The sequence below is a fragment of the Sardina pilchardus genome, chromosome 18 (assembly GCF_963854185.1).
Source record: "Sardina pilchardus chromosome 18, fSarPil1.1, whole genome shotgun sequence".
Lineage (NCBI taxonomy): Eukaryota > Metazoa > Chordata > Actinopteri > Clupeiformes > Clupeidae > Sardina > Sardina pilchardus.
The window spans coordinates 31,481,573-31,502,906 of record NC_085011.1 but is presented as its reverse complement, the minus strand read 5'-3'; the positions used below and the strand labels follow the sequence as shown (position 1 = coordinate 31,502,906).

The 21,334-nt window shown below is 38.4% G+C and overlaps 1 protein-coding gene across 1 annotated transcript in view; it reads right to left on the bottom strand.

Annotated features, from left to right (window-relative positions):
• LOC134064340 (serine/threonine-protein kinase 32C-like) overlaps positions 1–21,334 on the bottom strand; it is a 247,095-nt gene that overhangs the window by 31,202 nt on the left and 194,559 nt on the right. Inside the window, exons 6-10 of the mRNA XM_062520260.1 lie at positions 18,611–18,700; positions 18,420–18,523; positions 18,223–18,339; positions 16,722–16,847; positions 12,287–12,415 (exon numbers count right to left, since the gene is read on the bottom strand). Coding sequence (XP_062376244.1) covers positions 12,287–12,415; positions 16,722–16,847; positions 18,223–18,339; positions 18,420–18,523; positions 18,611–18,700 — 566 coding nt within the window. The remainder of the gene's footprint in view (positions 1–12,286; positions 12,416–16,721; positions 16,848–18,222; positions 18,340–18,419; positions 18,524–18,610; positions 18,701–21,334) is intronic.

Below are 21,334 nucleotides of genomic sequence, written 5' to 3'. Positions count from 1 at the left end.
AGAGACAGAGTGTAGCCTACTCTTAAAGCCTGAGACAGAGTAAATAATTTAAAAGTTGAATGTAGATAGTCTAATTAATGTTGATAGACAGAGAGTTTAATGGATGTTGATAGACAGATTGTTTAATAGATGTTGATAGACAGTTTAATGGGTGGATGAGTGAATGGTCTGAAGAAGATGAATGGATAGAATGTTGGATGGAATGTGCCTTATATTCTTGTAGAATGGAGAGACACAGCTCTCTACTGAGAGTAGTGGATACAGATACAGGTGTAATCAATTTAACTGGCTAGTCTTAAGAGAGCCAGCCTGAGACAGAGTAGATTGTTTAAAAGTTGAATGTAGAGCGTCTTATTGATGTTGATAGGCAGACTGTTTAGAATGGGTGGATGAGTGAATGGTTTGAAGAAGATGAATGGATATAAAGTTGGATGGAATTAGGAGGACTTATTTTGATACTGTTGTGCGCAGAGGATACAGGGGAACATAATATGTAGTCTTCAGAGAGATTGTATGGTAGAGAAACTGACAGTTGGTGCCCAGGTGGCCGGCCACCTGGCCTAAGATTCTAATTGCTGCCGTGATGTCACAATGAGCAATGTTAAGTCTATGGGGAAATAGCTCAATGTTAAATCTATGGGGAAATCGTTTTTTAATTCATAGTTTAAAAAGTATGAAAGTTACAAAGTTGAAAAATACAAAGCACACATGGCATAAGCGAGACCTACGCAACAAAGTTTGAATGAAGTTTCTACGTTAAACGGTTCAAGCTGAATTGCGTGCGTTAGAAGAAGATTAATAACTAGAAATGCAATTCCAAGGAATTACCAGTGCATGAAAATGCAAAAATAGATAGATAATGTAGATATGGTTACTAAGGTGTAGCTAGGGTAAACATGGTGGTTGCATAGTTTACAGAGAGTTGATAGTGTGAAGGTAGACAGTTTAAAGATGAAACATTCCAGTTCTAACTTAACTAATGATTTCTATTCATGTTAAAATGTTGATTAGCTAACTTAGCTAATGATTTCTAGCAGTTATGCTAAAAATGCTAATTATGCTAGCAATGCTAACTTTACTAACAATGCTATCCAGGTTGATTAGCTAACTTAACCGATGATTTCTAGCAGTAATGTTAAAAATGCTAACTATGCTAACAATGCTAAATTTGCTAACAATGCTAACCAGGTTGATTAGCTAACTTAGTTGATGATTTTTTGCAGTTATGCTAAAAATGCTAACAATGCTAACCATGCTAACTAGCTAACTTGCTAGTGAGGACTTTTATTTTTAAACTTTTGTTGCTAGGGTATCCATGGTGGCCACTATCAGGAAACAAGAAGTTACTGCAGTATAATCATGTTGGTTGCTATGGAAACGGTCATAAACACTTAATTTTAATGGTTGCTATGTTGGTTGCTAGGTACATGGAGGTTTCATGTAGTTGACTGGAGGCATAGTTGATGATAACTGACAGTTGGAATGGTTGAACAGTTAAATAGTTGAGTAGTTTCAATGGTTAAATGATTTAATAGTGTATTATTGCAGTGAGGACTTTTATTTTGAAACTGTTGTGGACAGAGGAAACAGTTAACAGGATATGTAGTCTTCAGAGAGATTGTATGCTTATAGCCAGAGAAACTGACAGTTGATACAGGTGTAATCAATTTAACTGGCTAGTCTTAAGAGAGCCAGAGTGTATCCACCTCTTTCCTTAACCCGGAAATATGTATCGTTGCGATGGTTACGATACTGTTTTCAACTTCCGTTCATTCTGTTAACATGTGCGTTCTCCATAGCAAACTAGGTTATGCCTCAACTTAGATTTCTTTCGAAATGTTGACAATTCTGCCCTCAGCATGTATATACTGTATCACATATAACCGATATAAAATAGAAAAGTTGACTTTTATATGCGTTATGATATGTTAAGCACCGTAAACCGTCACGTTAAAACAGATACAATGCAGCTTCGCCGGAAATAGAAAACCGTCTCGGTGTCATGGCGACCCCCATTGTTGGCTGCGGAATATCGTGGATATGCTTGAAGCCTGAGACAGAGTAAATAATTTAAAAGTTGAATGTAGTCTAATTAATGTTGATAGACAGATTGTTTAATAGATGTTGATAGACAGTTTAATGGGTGGATGAGTGAATGGTCTGAAGAAGATGAATGGATAGAATGTTAGATGGAATGTGCCTTATATTCTTGTAGAATGGAGAGACACAGCTCTCTACTGAGAGTAGTGGATACAGATACAGGTGTAATCAATTTAACTGGCTAGTCTTAAGAGAGCCAGCCTGAGACAGAGTAGATTGTTTAAAAGTTCAATGTAGAGCGTCTAATTGATGTTGTTGATAGGCAGACTGTTTAGAATGGGTGGATGAGTGAATGGTTTGAAGAAGATGAATGGATATAAAGTTGGATGGAATTAGGAGGACTTATTTTGATACTGTTGTGCGCAGAGGATACAGGGGAACAGAATATGTAGTCTTCAGAGAGGAGCCTGAGAGAAACTGACAGTTGGTGCCCAGGTGGCTGACCAGCTGGGGTAACATTCTAATTGCTGCCGTGATGTCATAATGAGCAATGTTAAGTCTATGGGGAAATTGTTAATAGTTTTTAATTTATAGTTTAAAAAGTATAAAAGTTACAAAGTTAAAAAATACATTGCGCTGATGTCCTAAGCAAGACCTTCGTAACACAGTTTGAATGAAGTTTCTACGTTAAACGGTTCAAGCTGAATTGCGTGCGTTAGAAGAAGAACTAGAAATGCAATTCCAAGGAATTACCAGTGCATGAAAATGAAAAAAATGTATAGATAGATGATGTAGATATGGCTACTAGGGTGTAACTAGGGTAAAGATGGTGATTGTATAGTTTAAAGAGAGTTGATGTGTGAAGGTAGACAGTTTAAAGCTTAAACATTCCAGTTGTAACTTAACTAATGATTTCTAAAAGGTATGTTAAAATGTTAACTATGTTAACAATGATAACCAGGTTGATTGGTTTACTTAGCTAATGATTTCTAACAGTTATGGTAAAAATGCTAACAATGCTAACTATGTTAACAATGCTAACCAAATTGATCAGCTAACTTAACTAATGATTTCTAACAGAAATGTTCAAAATGCTAACTATGCTAACAATGCTAACCAGGTTGATTAGCTAACTTAGCTAATCATTTTTAGCAGTTATGCTAAAAATTTTAACTATGTTAACTATGCTAACAATGCTAACTATGCTAACCATGCTAACTAGCTAACTTGCTAGTGAGGACTTTTATTTTGAAACATTTGTTGATAGGGTATCCATGGTGGCCACTATCAGGAAACAAGAAGTTACTGCAGTATAATCATGTTGGTTGCTATGGAAACGGTCATAAACACTTAATTTTAATGGTTGCTATGTTGGTTGCTAGGTACATGGAGGTTTCATGTAGTTGACTGGAGGCATAGTGGATGATAACTGACAGTTGGAATGGTTGAACAGTTCAATAGTTGAGTAGTTTCAATGGTTAAATGATTTAATAGTGTATTATTACAGTGCATGAAAATGCACTGTACTGTTCTTCCTATTCTTAAACTTCATCTTCTTATTATTCTTCTTCTAACGCATGCAATTCAGCTTCAACCGCTTAACGTAGAAACTCCATTCAAATGTTGTCGCGTAGGTCTTACTTACGCGATGTGGGCAATGTATTTTTCAACTTTGTAACTTTTATACTTTTTAAACTATTAGCTAAAAACTATTACAATTTCCCCCATAGACTTAACATTGCTCATTATGACATCACGGCAGCAATTAGAATCTTACGCCAGGTGGCCAGTCCAGGTGCAGCAGCTCTCTCTCTCTCTCAGGCTCTTGAGACTACATTTTCTGTTCCCCTGTATCAACTGTATCAACATAAGTCTTCCTAATTCCATCCAACTTTCTATCCATTCATCTTCTTCAAACCATTCACTCATCCACCCATTCTAAACAGTCTGCCTATCAACATCAATTAGACGATCTACATTCAACTTTTAAACAATGTACTCTATCTCAGGCTTACACTCTGGCTCTCTTAAGACTAGCCAGTTAAATTGATTACACCTGTATCTGTATCCACTACTCTCAGTAGAGAGCTGTGTCTCTCCACTCTACAAGAATATAAGGCACATTCCATCCAACTTTCTATCCATTCATCTTCTTCAGACCATTCACTCATCCACCCATTAAACTGTCTATCAACATCTATTAAACAATCTGCCTATCAACATCCATTAAACTCTCTGTCTATCAACATTAATTAGACTATCTACATTCAACTTTTAAATGATTTACTCTGTCTCAGGCTTTAAGCACACTCTGGTTCTCTTAAGACTAGCCAGTTAAATTGATTACACCTGTATCAACTACTCTCAGAGAGCTGTATCAGTGTCTCTCTTAACAAGAATATAAGGCACATTCCATCCAACCTTCTATCCATTCATCTTCTTCAGACCATTCACTCATCCACCCATTAAACTGTCAATCAATATCTATTAAACAATCTGCCTATCAACATCCATTAAACATTCTGTCTATCAACATTAATTAGACTATCTAGATACAACCTTTAAAGTATTTACTGTGGGTGCCTCTCAAGCAGCGTTTATATGTCCTCCCTCGCTCCTCGATCCTCAATGATCTACATAAAGAAAGATAGAAGAAGGGCTAGACTATCCCATTGTTGCCGCTCCATCATTCTTTATGTAGATCAGTGAGGATCGAGGAGCGAGAGAGGACGCGTAAATGCTATATGAGAGGCACCTTCTGTCTCAGGCTTTAAGCATACAATCTCATTAAGACTACAGATCCTGTTTCACTATTTCCTCTGTCAACAACTGTTTCAAAATAAAGGTCCTCACTGCAATAATACACTATTAAATCATTTAACCATTGAAACTACTCAACTATTGAACTGTTCAACCATTCCAACTGTCAGTTATCATCCACTATGCCTCCAGTCAACTACATGAAACCTCCATGTACCTAGCAACCAACATAGCAACCATTAAGTGTTTATGACTGTTTCCATAGCAACCAACATAATTGTACTGCAGTAACTTCTTGTTTCCTGATAGTGGCCACCATGGATACCCTAGCAACAAATGTTTCAAAATAAAAGTCCTCACTAGCAAGTTAGCTAGTTAGCATGGTTAACATAGTTAGCATTGTTAGCATTTTTAGCATAACTGCAAAAAATCATCAACTAAGTTAGCTAATCAACCTGGTTAGCATTGTTAGCAAATTTAGCATTGTTAGCATAGTTAGCATTTTTAGCATTACTGCTAGAAATCATCGGTTAAGTTAGCTAATCAACCTGGTTAGCATTGTTAGTAAAGTTAGCATTGCTAGCATAATTAGCATTTTTAGCGTAACTGCTAGAAATCATTAGCTAAGTTAGCTAATCAACATTTTAACATGAATAGAAATCATTAGCTAAGTTAGAACTGGAATGTTTAATCTTTAAACTGTCTACCTTCACACTATCAACTCTCTGTAAACTATGCAACCACCATGTTTACCCTAGCTACACCTTAGTAACCATATCTACATTATCTATCTATTTTTGCATTTTCATGCACTGGTAATTCCTTGGAATTGCATTTCTAGTTATTCTTCTAACGCACGCAATTCAGATTGAACCGTTTAACGTAGAAACTTCATTCAAACTTTGTTGCGTAGGTCTCGCTTATGCCATGTGTGCTTTGTATTTTTCAACTTTGTAACTTTTATACTTTTTAAACTATGAATTAAAAAACGATTTCCCCATAGATTTAACATTGAGCTTTTTCCCCATAGACTTAACATTGCTCATTATGACATCACGGCAGCAATTAGAATCTTACGCCAGGTGGCCGGCCACCTGGGCACCAACTGTCAGTTTCTCTGGCTTTAAGCATACAGTCTCTCAGAAGACTACATATCCTGTTAACTGTTTCCTCTGTCCACAACTGTTTCAAAATAAAAGTCCTCACTGCAATAATACACTATTAAATCATTTAACCATTGAAACTACTCAACTATTGAACTGTTCAACCATTCCAACTGTCAGTTATCATCCACTTTGCATCCAGTCAACTACATGAAACCTCCATGTACCTAGCAACCAACATAGCAACCATTAAAATGAAGTGTTTATGACCGTTTCCATAGCAACCAACATGATTATACTGCAGTAACTTCTTGTTTCCTGATAGTGGCCACCATGGATACCCTAACAACAAATGTTTCAAAATAAAAGTCCTCACTAGCAAGTTAGCTAGTTAGCATGGTTAGCATAGTTAGCATTGTTAGCATAGTTAGCATTTTTAGCATAACTGCAAAAAATCATCAACTAAGTTAGCTAATCAACCTGGTTAGCATTGTTAGCATATTTAGCATAGTTAGCATCTTTAACATTACTGCTAGAAATCATCAGTTAAGTTAGCTAATCAACCTGGTTAGCATTGTTAATAAAGTTAGCATTGCTAGCATAATTAGCATTTTTAACATAACTGCTAGAAATCATTAGCTAAGTTAGCTAATCAACATTTTAACATGAATAGAAATCATTAGTTAAGTTAGAACTGGAATGTTTCATCTTTAAACAGTCTACCTTCACACTATCAACTCTCTGTAAACTATGCAACCACCATGTTTACCCTAGCTACACCTTAGTAACCATATCTACATTATCTATCTATTTTTGCATTTTCATGCACTGGTAATTCCTTGGAATTGCATTTCTAGTTGCAGTGAGGACTTTTATTTTGAAACAGTTGTGGACAGAGGAAACAGTTAACAGGATATGTAGTCTTCACAGAGAATGTATGCTTAAAGCCAGAGAAACTGACAGTTGGTGCCCAGGTGGCCGGCCACCTGGCGTAAGATTCTAATTGCTGCCGTGATGTCATAATGAGCAATGTTAAGTCTATGGGGGGAATTGTAATAGTTTTTAACTAATAGTTTAAAAAGTATAAAAGTTACAAAGTTGAAAAATACTTTGCCCACATCGCGTAAGTAAGACCTACGCGACAAAATTCGAATGGAGTTTCTACGTTAAGCGGTTGAAGCTGAATTGCGTGCGTTAGAAGAAGAATAATAAGAAGATGAAGTTTAAGAATAGGAAGAACAGTACAGTGCATTTTCATGCACTGTAATAATAAGAAGTAGTAGAAGAAGAAGAAGAAGAAGAAGAAGAAGCCTAGGGATAACAGTACAGTGCATTTTCATGCACTGTAATAAGAAGACTTGGAATAACAGTACAGTGCATTTTCATGCACTGTAATAATAAGAAGACTTTGGAAGAACAGTATAGTGCATTTTCATGCACTATAATAATAAGAAGAATACTTTGGAAGAACAGTATAGTGCATTTTCATGCACTATAATAAGAAGAATACTAGGAAGAACAGTACAGTGCATTTTCATGCACTGTAATAAGAAGAAAAGGAAGAACAGTACAGTGCATTTTCATGCACTGTAATAATAAGAAGAAGTTGCGGAAGAAGACTTGGAATAACAGTACAGTGCATTTTCATGCACTGTAATAATAAGAAGTAGTAGAAGAAGAAGCCTAGGGATAACAGTACAGTGCATTTTCATGCACTGTAATAATAAGAAGTTGCGGAAGAAGACTTGGAAGAACAGTATAGTGCATTTTCATGCACTATAATAATAAGAAGTCTAGGAAGAACAGTACAGTGCATTTGCATGCACTGTAATAAGAAGAAGTCTAGGAAGAACAGTACAGTGCATTTGCATGCACTGTAATAAGAAGATGCCCAGGAAGAACAGAACAGTGCATTTGCATGCACTGTAATTATAGCCATTTTCAGACAGGTTTTACGCACATTCTACTATAATTGCTTGCCGCATTTCTGACGGTAGCGGACATTCAGACATGAAGCATCCAAAATGTATACGGCCTCCTGTTGTTCACATCTAATCCAATTGGGCTTTGGTTCGCTGGGCAGAAATGCGGCCGCGCTGTCAGAAGAGTGTAGTTCTTACACCGGGAGAACTTCCCTTGATCATCAAGTGCGATTTTGTAATGAATGTATTTATAGTATGATGCGTTCTCTCTGCGAAAATAAAGTCTGTTGCGCTTAAATCGCTAAATTTAAAACGAGATACTTAAAACTTTGGAAGTGCACAGGAAGTTTATTAAAAAAGACTGTTTATTCAAGCAGTACCTTCATAGAATCTCTCCGCTGGGCGCCATCTTGTGGTGAAGTCGCGATAAGTCGACTGACGAACACAAACGAACAGGAAAGACAGGGGGAAATATTGCAAACATTTTGAGCTTTGTTACTCATCATGCTCATGTTGACAGTATAACTATATATTTCCTATGGAATTACTTTAGCAATATGTTCCCCTGTCCTTCCTGTTCGTTCGTGCTCGTCATTCGGCTTATCGCGACTTGATTCCAAGATGGCGCCCAGCGGAGAGATTCTATGAAGGCACTGCTTGTAAACAGTCTTTTTTTAATAAACTTCCTGTGCATTTCCAAAGTTCTCAGTGTCTCGTTTTAAATGTCAGGACCCTCAGAAGTCTACCAATGCAGTGTGGAGTTAATTGGAAGCTTTTTAATGGTTTAAAAATAGCGATTTAGCTGCATAGGCTACGTAATGCCCAATCTAATAGATTCAAGCCTACTGTAAGCTAGGCTGAAAACGGAGGAGTTCGGAATGCTGGGGGTGAGTGAAAGTGCGTCTAAAACACGTGTGAGTACACCTTAACATGTTTCGGTACAGTTAAGCTCAATTTCACACCGGAATTCTCCTTTAAGACAATATCAAACATGTTTGATATTATCGGAAGTCTTTTCAGTCGTGGCTCAATAGTGACGTGAACATTAAAAACCAATAGTGACCTCGCACCAACACGAAACAGGAAGGGGCAAAATAAGCGACAGCTGTAGCTTATATGATTAATGTTATTTCATTTCTTATAAATGATTAGTCTAATTATTCTACGTGACAGAACAGCTCTATATCTGCTATCATATGAGTTCCTGTCGATAACGCCGTGTAGCCTAGTGCACGATGGAAATAATTTGAAGGAATCTAGTAGCAGTAAATAGTGACCCACAGTCTTTGCAAAATCCTAATCTGAGACTGGCCTGTGACTAGACTGTGACTAGAAACTCAATGAATTGTCTTTAGATGTGAGAGGGTCTGACACTGTAGTCTTTCAAAAATATTTTCCAAATCTTTGCAAAGTCTGTCAATGTAAGGTAGGCTTTACGTCCATAATTATTGGAATTTGGGTTCGATATTTTGAAAGCTTTATGTGCTTATGAGAAGTAATATAAGAGAAATTGGTGATCATCGGTCGTTGTTTTCCAACCTTATTCCATGTTAAAGGGATAGTTCGGGTTTTAAGACACGAAGTTATATGGGTTCCCTGTCAGCAACGTTGTGCATCAGCACTGACTTACCCCGCAACAGCGTCCTGTGAGCCGAGATCCAGCCGGTTTTTGATGCTGAAGAAAGTAGTCCGGCAAGTTTCTGGGGTCACGAAAGTAAAGTGTTTTTCTTCTCAAAACCATATGCGTTCAACAGAGTGATATATTTGCACCACAAAAACGTTGTCCAGGAAAAAATCAAACCTCGTTATCACTTACTTATTTTTCGCGATTCCTATCACTGCGCGCTACTGACAGCTGGACAACGTTTTTCTGGTGCAAATATATCACTCTGTTGAACGCATATGGTTTTGAGAAGAAAAACACTTTACTTTCGTGACCCCAGAAACTTGCCGAACTACTTTCTTCAGCATCAAAAACGATCAAAAACCGGCTGGATCTCGGCTCACAGGACGCTGTCGGGGGGTAAGTCAGTGCTGATGCACAACGTTGCTGACAGGGAACCCATATAACTTTGTCTTAAAACCCGAACTATCCCTTTAAGCCTTTTGGTAACACTTTACTTGACGGGTTCATTCATAACACATTCATAACAGCTGTCATGAACTGCACATGAAGCATTCATGACTGATTCATGAAACATGACTCAACATTCATACCAACACTTTCATGAATGTGGAAGACAAAACGACGAAAACCTGTCAAAAAAAAAGTCCAACAATCTAGTAATCCATACACAGGGTAATATGAATCCTCTCCAGCATTTGTAAACATCTCATGAATATTTTATGAAGTCTACTTCAGATGTCTCTTTACTATACGAGTTGTGAAGTATTCTTTATACTGGGAAGTGAACTACTGACCATCTGTGGACCTCTGAATGGTTGGACATTCCTGTTTTATCTATATATACAATCATTGGTGTAGACAATGCATTCTTCAGAGGTTACCATTATAAAATAAACAAACATATCCTGGACACTGGACTTCCCCGTTGACTAAGATGTGACATGATCAGGTTGGCTAAAACAAAAAAGACAGCAATGCTGCTTTGTGATTGTTGGACTTTTATTTAAGTTTTTGACGTTTTGTCTTCCACATTCATGAAAGGGTTGGTATGAATGTTGAGTCATGTTCCATGAAACAGTCATGAATGTTTCATGCGCCGTTCATGACAGCTGTTATGAATGTGTTATGAATGAACCCGTCAAGTGTTACCAGCCTTTTTATAGGCAGCAATAGGCCTACAGTATATGCTTAATGTCAGATAACGTCCATAATTATTGGAGTTTGGGTCCGAGTTTTTTAGCTTTTGAGAAGTAACATGAGAGCGAAATTTGGTGATCAATGATCGTTGTTTAGGTGCATTAAACCATATTAAGCTTTTCCCTCAATAGACTTTAATGTGGCAGAAACGCTTAATGACAGATCCGTCCATAATAATTTGAGTTTGAGTTCGATATATGTATAGTTTAAAGTGATTATGATGAGCAATATGAGGGAGAAATTTGGTGGTCATTGATTGTTGCTTAGATACATTAAACCACGTTAAGCCTTTTTCTTGCCATTATGCACCAATGAAGAAGAAAACATAAATGTGAGATCTCTTCTATAATCGTTGGATTACGGCTTAGTTTTTTTGACAGGTTTAAGTGTCCATGACTCCCCTCGGTTTGGTCAGGTCAGGCTCCTAATCACATAACGCATGCCTCCGTTTTAAAATAGCCTATAAATAACATTTCTAAGTAGTTGAAACTTTCTGCCACCTGAAGATTGTTTGGGTACATTGCCGTAGCCTCGAAAAAAGTCGGCTCGACAGCCTACGGGATTGCCGCGGGATTTCAGTGGCAAAACGTGCATTCTCAACCCGTACCCACTGGAGGTTTATCAAAATGGTGAGGAGAAGCAAAATAGTGTAGGCTATGCAAAATATTTTAGATTTTGGATTCTTTAATGTAGTTATACTTTGATGACCTCGTTGACACCAGACCCTTCTCCATTGAGATTGAGAATGGGCGAAGTTAAACGTAGATATATTGTTTCAGAAGTACAGCAACTTTGTAAACTAAGAATTTAAATGCAGTTGTACTCAATTCCAAAGGAAATACATATCCACGGCGGCTTAGCGATTGTAACTGTGTGCCCGAGGTTTAAGAACACTGGAAATGGGCGTCAAAGGACACTTAGCTAGACAGACCTGCAGAGCAAACACCAAATTTGCCAAAGGTTCCTATGGGTATTCCCAGGCTAGCTTTGCACACTTATGGCATTCACTCAACCAGCTATATTCATCAGTATTGTCAAATTGAATATTCATTTCCTCTGCTTTGCCATGCAGTTTATATTCACAGTTTCATAATATAAAAAATTTCACACAATGTTCAAATTTTGCACACATGACCACTTCACTGATTGTTAGTTGTTCATTGTCATTTCTTGCATTCAGTTATATAGTCATACATTTACCTTGATTGGCTACTATCCTTTTGGGAAGGACAAAGCAGGCTACAACATTTTGTTTTCAGCAAGAAACCCGTCTACTCTAGCCTGGGTGTTCCCACGCTGCTTTGCACGCGATTTCATTCACACTGCAAAGGCAGCCTGGAAACTACCGCCCTAATTTTTGCCTGAGATAGGGGACCAATCACAGAACAGGGAGGAAATCAAGATGATGGTGAGCTATGCACAGACGCATTTGATAGACATCCGTGGCGGGAAATGAACGGATCTGGGCATTTTTTCAAATACGAGAAAATGAACGTTTGGTTGCCAGACCACGTCTCATTGAGATGTGGTCGCTTCAGCCAGGCTAAAAAGTCTACTCATCAAAGTGTGTTAAACATAATACCACATGACTCGCCATACCACCCCATTTCATTTTGTCAAGTGGAGACAACACTCACTGATTGTGAGTCTTTGCTGTTGTCCCGTGATCTGTTTTTAGCAAGGCGCTTTTTCTTCTTATGGAGAGGTCTTGACTCCAGAATCATCTCTTCAAGTTCGAAGGTTGGATCACAATGCAGGCGACCTTTCTGCAGAGGTAAAACACAAAATCAGAATCTTACAACTGATAAACAGTTTGTGCAAAGAATATCCCCATTATTGACAAATTACCCTTTGAATTATACATTATTACAAATAATATTTTTTCCTTTAAAAACAGCAATAGCCATTTAGGTTCCACCATGACTGTTGTCAGGGAGCTCTCACCTGTCAAGAGCCTTTAACTGATAACAAATTGTGAAAGAGTGGTTTAGGGAGCATGAGACATCATTTCCACACATGGATTTGTCACCATAGAGTCCAGAGCTTAACCCCATTCAGAGTCTTTGTTATCATTGATCCCAACCTCTCAGCCTGTACTGTAAAACCCTTGCTGTCCAAAAGATGATTTTTTAAACCTCCTTTTACTCAACTTTGCCAGGGGTGTCAATAAATAAGGAGGGTGCCATATGTACACATTCAAATACTTATGATATGATATTCAAATAACCACATGATAGAAAAATATGTTGTGCTATTTATACCATAAAGGAGTAATGGCCATATAAATTCTAAATGTCCAAATTAGTTATCAAAATATTTGAAATGTCCATCCCTCATGTACTAAATATCCAATATTTATTTTTAAAAATCTTAGATTTTAAGAAAGTACATCACAAAATGGAGAAACTTGACATTTGACCTTGATTGACCTTTTGACCTCAATATTTGATCTTAAAGGTCAAGTTCCATGTTGGCAAACGGGTAACTTGAAACCTTAATTCATGCTGATGTCACTTCTGGCACAGTTGCCAACTTTTAACAAAAAATTCCATCAAAAGTTTTTTTTTTTAGGATCTTGGACTGCCGACTAAATCCTCAATTGCTACTAAGAGGCTACTAAGAGTGTGCCAAGAAACTATCCCCTACCATTATACAGCTACCATCGGCCTGATCCATTGATACAAGGCAGGATGGATCCATGCCTTCATAATGTTTTCTGATCCTACCATGAATATCACAGCACAAATTGAGACTAATCAGACCAGGCAACATTTTTCCTCTACAATCTAATTTTGGGGAAGCTGTGAGTATTGTAGCCTCTTTCCCTTTCTTCGCTAACCAAATTGGTTTTGGGTGTGGTCTTCTGGTGCCTGCCTCAAGGTTTGACATGTTGCACATTCAGAGATGCTCCTCTACAAACCTGAGTTGTAATACTTATATGTAGTTGTTTAATTGAGTTACTGTTGCTTTTTTATCTACTTAAATCGGTATGTCCATTCTTCTCTGACACCTGGCATCAACAAAGCATTTTCGCCCAGAGAACTGCTGCTCTGAAATACTCAGGGGTGTTTCTCAAAACCATTACTGGCAACAAGTTTTGGGAAACACACCCCAGACCATCCCATGTGGCACCAACAACCTTATCACTTAAATCACCTTTCTGCATTCTGATGCTTGGTTTGAACTCCAACAGACCATCTTGACCATATCTATGTGCCTACATACATTGAGTTGCTGCCATGCGATGGCTATGGTAAAGATGATTAAAATTCTCGTGGCACAGGTGATTTATTGCAGTAGAATAACATTACACAAGCAAATGAAATTCAACTGGGCATTTTGTCATAATAGCCTATGCTTACATGAATGAACTCCCAGATATCTTTAATAACTTAAGTTGTCACTACTGCAACTCCACATATCAAACAATCATTGGTTTAATCTGAGTATTTTTCCATTTACTACTGTATTTGCTGCTCTCTGTGCCATAGGATAACAATAAATGTTTTTTCGAACTTTTGAAAGCATACATGAACCATGTGAACGTGTGGTGGCGACATCACGGAGTCAAGTTACATTTATTTATAAAGCGCATTTTTGTATGCACAAAGTGCAAACCCAAAAGCGCTGCACATGCATACATCAAGAGATGACAGACATAAACAAAATGAATGACAGAATAAATGACAAACGAAAATAAAATGCTGGACAGAGCGGCGTATTCGTCAGCGTACCCATAGACAGGAAACAAACAAATGAACAAACGCTTCACATAGGCAAACAAAACACTCAAAAGTCCAAAAGGCAATGTCTAACATGAACGCAACATTGAGCCCTTCAACAGTCTCACCAAGGCTGCTAGACCTGAAGAGCTCTGAGTCTGGGGTGCGTTCCCGGAAAGCATCGTAAGCCTAAGATGGTCGTAAAGTCCCTCTTACGAACGTCGTAAGGTTTTCCATCTGTTTCCCAAACCATCGTAACTCATTTCTCATTGAGCTCAATGCAATTCAAACCAGCTAATAGGCTAACTGAAATAAAAGTGAAATTATTCATTCACAAAGAAAATTAGTGTCCTTAATGGTTGAATATTTTCTCTTTTTTTAATTTAAGGCATTAAGATCAATTTATAAAAGATGATTTTATATATAGTCAACTTTACAATACTTTTGAAGGGGACTGTACTTAATACCTAGAAGCAAGTAAACCTAATAAAAACTTGATGTCACAAATGGCACATTTCTGTGTGACCCATCTATCAGACCAGTTACAGCAAGTTACAGAATGGCTTACATCAAGTCTGCACGAGTACGATGGTAAGTAAACAGATTTTTTTTCAGTCCCCTCCCATTGAGAACCACGAAGTTGTATGGATCCCTCAGGCTGATGACATTATTTCAGGCTGATGACATTATTTTCAATCATATGTGGACTCTGAATTAGCTACTAAAATGTCACTACTACAGCAACTTTGAGTAACCTTTTACCTTTTCACATGAGAAACTAACTTGGAAGCAAGAAATGTAAATACAATGTATTTGTCTTGATCGACCCACTCCAAGGGAAACAATGATCTCTGTTTCACTGACAATATACATTGTCATGGCTTGTTTACTATACACTGAAGGAAACAATAGTACTTAGTCTCACCCATAGCATCCCCCATGTGATCCTTAAAGGAATAACCCTTAACCGGTCGACCTCCAAACATGTGACTACTCTCAAATGTCCTTAACCTGTCACAAACTGAGTAACCTATAAAGGGAAATCAAACCAAAAATCTTGGAGTTATTCTGTTGCCAGATGCTCCCACACCTTAGGTGTGTCAAGTAGGGTTCAGACCAAAGATTCCCGACGAGACGAGCCGCGACATTCTAAAACCTTGCGACTGCGACTCAACGTGTTTAATGCTCTGCGACGGCTTGCGACTGATTGCAACTACGTGCAACTTCTAATTCACACCGTTGCAACTCAGTCTCGTCGCGTCGGGAATCTTTGGTGTGAATTGGGCTTTAGTCTTCAATCCTCTGAGCTGGTAATGTATTTTCATTCTCTGACTATTTTGTACGATAGCCTAAGCAATTCCTTTAACCTGTTGAAGTAACTTTCACTCTATGCATTTAGATATACTTCTGTAATGTGTTGGATGAATAACTTGTACCTAAACTCTGACCCACATGGCTTTCTTGCGGCAATTAGATATCCTCTGGGTTACGGTGAGCCACAAGGATCGGCTAGGATTAGTTCTCATGGCCGTACAGGCTAATCAAGTGGAGGTGGCATGCTATTAGGAGAACTGACCATTGTATTATAGGCTACTGTGATGGATCGCTGATTTTATTAGTAGTCTGGGATTAGGCATCTAGAACCTTAGCACACCCTGAACCCTCTGTAGCTTTGGTAAGATGTTTGTTTTCAGGTGAGCATAGCGACCCAGGTCAGCACTGTAGCCTCTGACAGGTCTGCAGCTAGGATTATTACGTTTTGGTACCTCCCGAATTAAGCGGCCGAGAAGGCCCTGCGCAACACTATCCCTGGAGAAAACGAATCTAATTAAGTTGTGATGGAAAGCCCTCATATTATGAATTGACGTTCATATTGCTATATTTTGGGCATCTGCCCACCGTGTATAATAATATTACTTTGAAATAGAAACGTTCCCATATGTAGCGAGGTGAGAAATTATTAGGCTAACAGGGGTTCTTAATCCATTGATATTTTCCAACAGTGCGCGGATGCTTCACGAGTTTTCCTTCGACCACGTTCTGTTCCCTCATTGGTTCAGAAAAGTGATGTCATTACAAAGTCAGCTTGTCCATTTCTTTTACTGTCTATAGTAGCAAGTTACACCAGATGCTCTCAATAACTTCATTTGGGGTGGAGATAGTGTGGTAGTGTGGAATCAACTTTAAACAGAAAAATCTCTGTGGTGCTGTAATCTTTGGTCACAAGTACACATCTATAGAGATGCTTGGCAAAGTTAACAATAAGGCATACAGATAAGTACCTGACACATAACTTACAGTAGACTATATCTTTTAAAGAGCAGAGAAGAGGTCTCTGGATTGGGCTTACATTAGGAACAAAGCCAGCATTCACTTCTTTCTCGTAGATGGCATCCCAGTTTATTTCAGAGAGGTAGGGGGCAGTCTGCATTTGGGCCAGGCTAGAGAAGCGATGCTCAGGGTTCACAGTCAGCAGCTGAAACAATTAAAACAATATAATAATAAAACAATAATAATAATAAAACAATAGCAATAATAATAACTAGCAATGCATTTCCTGAAGGAAATACCAGTGTATGCAAAGTGGTTGCTAGAATGTTGCTATGGTACTGCTAGGATAGTCTTTGCGGTAGCTGTGCTAATTAAAGAGGTTGCTCTGATGTTTGCTAGCGTAATCATGCTGGTTGCTTTGGTTACACAGTGGTCAACGTTTTGTAGTAACAGTATTTTACATACCATATAGTTATTGTATTTATTTCACCATAATAACAGATAACAGGTCACATTTTACCATCAAACTACTACAAAAACTTTGACCACTGTGTAATTGTGCCATAATACTTAGAAGTTACTATGTCATTTAGTCCTTCATAGCACCATCATGTTGGTATAATTACAGAAATATTATGTCACAATAAGTAAATCCTAAATATTCATTGCTTCGGTAAGTACATATTTACAGCAGTTATTACCATTTTATCTCCCTCAACAATGGAATTCTCTTCACTGATTGGCTGATGGGGTGGCCATTAACTTCGTATAACCTGCTACCTTTGAAGTAGTTCCCGTAGCACACTTGAATATTAATTTGCCAAACTCGTTGCGAAGTTTAAATGAACCGTCACGTTGCATCCAAGCTGAAATACAGACGTGCAGAACCATAGTAACATTGTAGCATATGACGGAGGTGGATTGTAGCTAGTTGGATGCCATGTAGGCTATAAAAGTAACGATCTTTCCAAGTTAAAGTTCATCAGAATCCTGGGCTATGCCCGCTTGACAACGGGAGAGATAGAACTAACGACTGGCTTTTGGCCGTAGCAACCAGCCATTTAGAACTAACGACTGGCCTTTGGCCATAGCAACCATCCATTTTAGAACTAGTAACGGCAGTTTTGTCCTGCAAGTAGAAAGTTGATATGTGGCGGAAACTAGTCCCACAGTCAAGACAGTTTTAGCGATGTTAACGGACGCAACGGTGGAATAAAACTATGTTCTAAATATACAGGTTATGAATACAAACGGGAGATAAGCGGGATAACGGCCTTCGAGGTCGACCGGTTCGATGGAAATAATGGCACGGCGGAGGTAACTCCGTCTCTGTGTTTCGCACGTCGCCGGAGTTCTAGACCTCCACCTAGCCATTATTTCCATTGAACCGGTCACCTCGTCGGCCGTTATCCCTTACTTATTTTACCCAAGTTATTTGCATTGTTGTTGAATGGTATTGTTCACTTTGTGACAAACTCACTTTTATCAACAATGTCAAGGTAAAAATGGTTTCAATTCTTTGTCTACTTTAACTACTGTCACTGCTCATTTTTTATTTCTTAACCAGTTTCTCTACTCACCTTCCTCAGCAATGACACCAAGTCTTTTGGCCAGGTTGGACAGTACTGCACACTAACCGTGCTGAAGAGCTGCATTAGAGACTCCACTGAATCACTGGCATGGATTTCATAAGGTCTCTATAATAAAGATGGTAAGTGATTAGTGTGTCGCACAGCAGACAGTAAACGGTGAGAGAGATGGTGGCAATTGGTCTTACCCATCCTCTGAGAACCTCAAAGGCTGTCACACCGAGAGACCACCAGTCTACTTCAAAGGCATAGCCAGTCCCTCCACTCACAAAAGACCTGAAGATCTCAGGGGCTGAATTCATCCAGATGATAAAGAGCACATTTAGAGTATGAATAGTAAGTCACAGAATGACAGTGTTGTATGTAGATCACAACTGACCCATGTAGGGCTTGGTTCCAGCTAAAGCTGTAGCTCTTTCTTCATCTTTGATGATAGTAGCAATGTTGAAATCTGTTAAATGAGCATGCCCTGAGAGAGAGAGAGAGAGAGAGAGAGAGAGAGAGAGAGAGAGAGAGAGAGAGAGAGAGAGATCAGACTTGGCTTCTTTTTCAGACAAGAGAAGCAGTCCGCTTTTTTCAGTTTTTAAAAAAGCAGAGGACTTTTTGACCAACTCCATAGGCTGATAATGTAAAACGGACACCGGCAGCTGCGAAAATACGCCTAGTCCACCATGTACCCTAAAGATGCTAAGATTAAAATAAGGCAGAGACTATTTGCACCCGGGTGTAAATAATGAACATTACTATTTACACCCGGGTGCAAATAATCAACATTACTATTTACACCCGGGTGTAAATAGTGTAATAATCAACATTACTATTTACACCCGGGTGTAAATAATGTAATAATCAACATTACTATTTACACCCGGGTGTAAATAGTGTAATAATCAACAATACTATTTACACCCGATGTCTAACATCCATGTTCTCTGTCAATAGGCCTGTGTACCAGCTCTACAGTAGGCTAGGCCTAATTTAGTTTTGAACAGTTTTTAGCTGTTTTGCCATGTCTGGGTTACTTGGAAGTGATTATACAAATATTAGGCTAATGACTGGTCATGTGGTAGCTTCATCAAAGACAAGCCACTTTAAAGAGTTGTTTTCTGAGTTGTCTTCAAGGCAGCGCTGCCACTGTTGACTTAAAAGCACTCAATCCTACTCGGAGTAGGCTACTCCTAACCTTAACCCTAACCTTAACCTAACCTTGACCCTAACCTTCACCTAACCTTAACCTAACCTTAACCTAACCTTAACCCTAACCTTAACCCATGCCTAAGCACCTTCCAGGCAGCGTTGGGGGCTCAAAGTCAAAACACAACCTTTCTACTAACAACTACTAAAGCCTACTTCTACTTAACTGTACTCATAACTGAAATAAAAACCAGTCAATCTTTGACAGGTTCAAAAAGCACAAACTCTTATTTGCCGCGAGCTAACGTCATCTAAGAAAAAAGAAGTCATCGTGCGTACTTTGGCAGGCAAAAAAAACACACCCTTCATCTGAGATTCGAACCCAACACTTCGAGCATGGTAACCCGTACACTTATCCACTGTACCACGCCCCGTTGAAGAAGTATGGGAGAATACTAATTATTGACTCACGTGTTGGGGTTGCTAGGTAACGGTAAACAAAACTAAAAGTTCGTATTTCTTGATTTTGCTTGCAAACGGACGGTTTTACCCGTTCACTGAATAAAGTTTGTGGAAATTTAGCACCACTTTCCCATCTCAAATATAGTTTTTAATAATCCTAACTTGTTAGATTTAGGTAGGCCATCTCCTGCCAAGATGGTGCCGCTATGTTGGATAGCACGCATTTCAGGTTTGGGTGCAAATAAGAAAATGCCTCCATTCCACTATTTACACCCGGGTGCAAATAATCACTCCGTTAAAATAATTGCATTGCAAATGTACAGTGAGGAGAAAATGTATTTGATACCATGCTAAAGTTGCCTAAAAAGAGGAATATAAAATCGTCATTTGACAATTGATCTTAATGTCTTAATTCAAAAATTGAGTAAAAATAAAACCGCTAAGTACGCCAATTTTCTTTGTGATGGAAGAATGTTTCGTAAATAAATAAATGTTCTTCCTAAATGCTAGGGGGAAGTAAGTATTTGACCCCCAATGTAACCCTATGGGAATTCAACACATAGGGTTAACATAGGGGCGGGCAGATTTTTATTTTTTAAGGCCAGCTATTTTATGGATTCAGGATATTATGCATCCTGATAAAGTTCCCTTGGCCGTTGGAATTAAGATAGCCCCACATCATTACATACCTTTCACCATAGCTAGAGATTGGCATGGTGCTTTTTCCAGTAGGCCTATTAGCCTGTTTGATGCTCATTGAGCTCAATGCAAATCAAACAGGCTAATAGGCCTACTGGAAAAAGCACCATGCCAATCTCTAGCTATGGTGAAGGGTATGTGATGATGTGGGGCTATTTTAATTTCAAAGGCCAAGGGAAATTTATCGGGATGCATAATATCCTAGATCCATGAAATAGCTGGCCTTTAAAAATAAAAATCTGCCTGCCCCTATGTTAACCCTATGTGTTAAATTCCCATAGGGTTACATAGGGGGTCAAATACTTCCTTCCCCTAGCATTTAAGGAAAACATTTATCTATTTACGATACATTCTTCAATCACAAAGAAAATTGGTGTCCTTGGCGGTTTGATTTGTACTAATTTTTTGAGTTAAGGCATTAAGATCAATTGTCAAATGATGATTTTATATTCCTGTTTTAGCAGGGTATCAAATACATGTGCTCCTCACTGTACATGCATTTAGCCTACTAGTTTTACTAATTTTTACATGGCTGTTATCAACAAGGGATGCGTTTCTAGTGTAGTTGTCTAACTTCCGTCACAACCTTAGTAGTTATAACCTTGGTTTTTGCATTTGGTGTTTCTAGTTTGAATTCTCAATTGCAAAAAAATGGTGGTTGGAACCACTGCCCCTGAGCAGTCACACTTGTGTCGTTTCTTGTTAAATCCAGTTAGTGATGTCGTCAGAGTCAAAGGTGTAGAAAGTGGCAGAAAATGTGAACCGTGGAAAACCCGAAAGATTGCATAAGATAGTTCACTAGATAGAA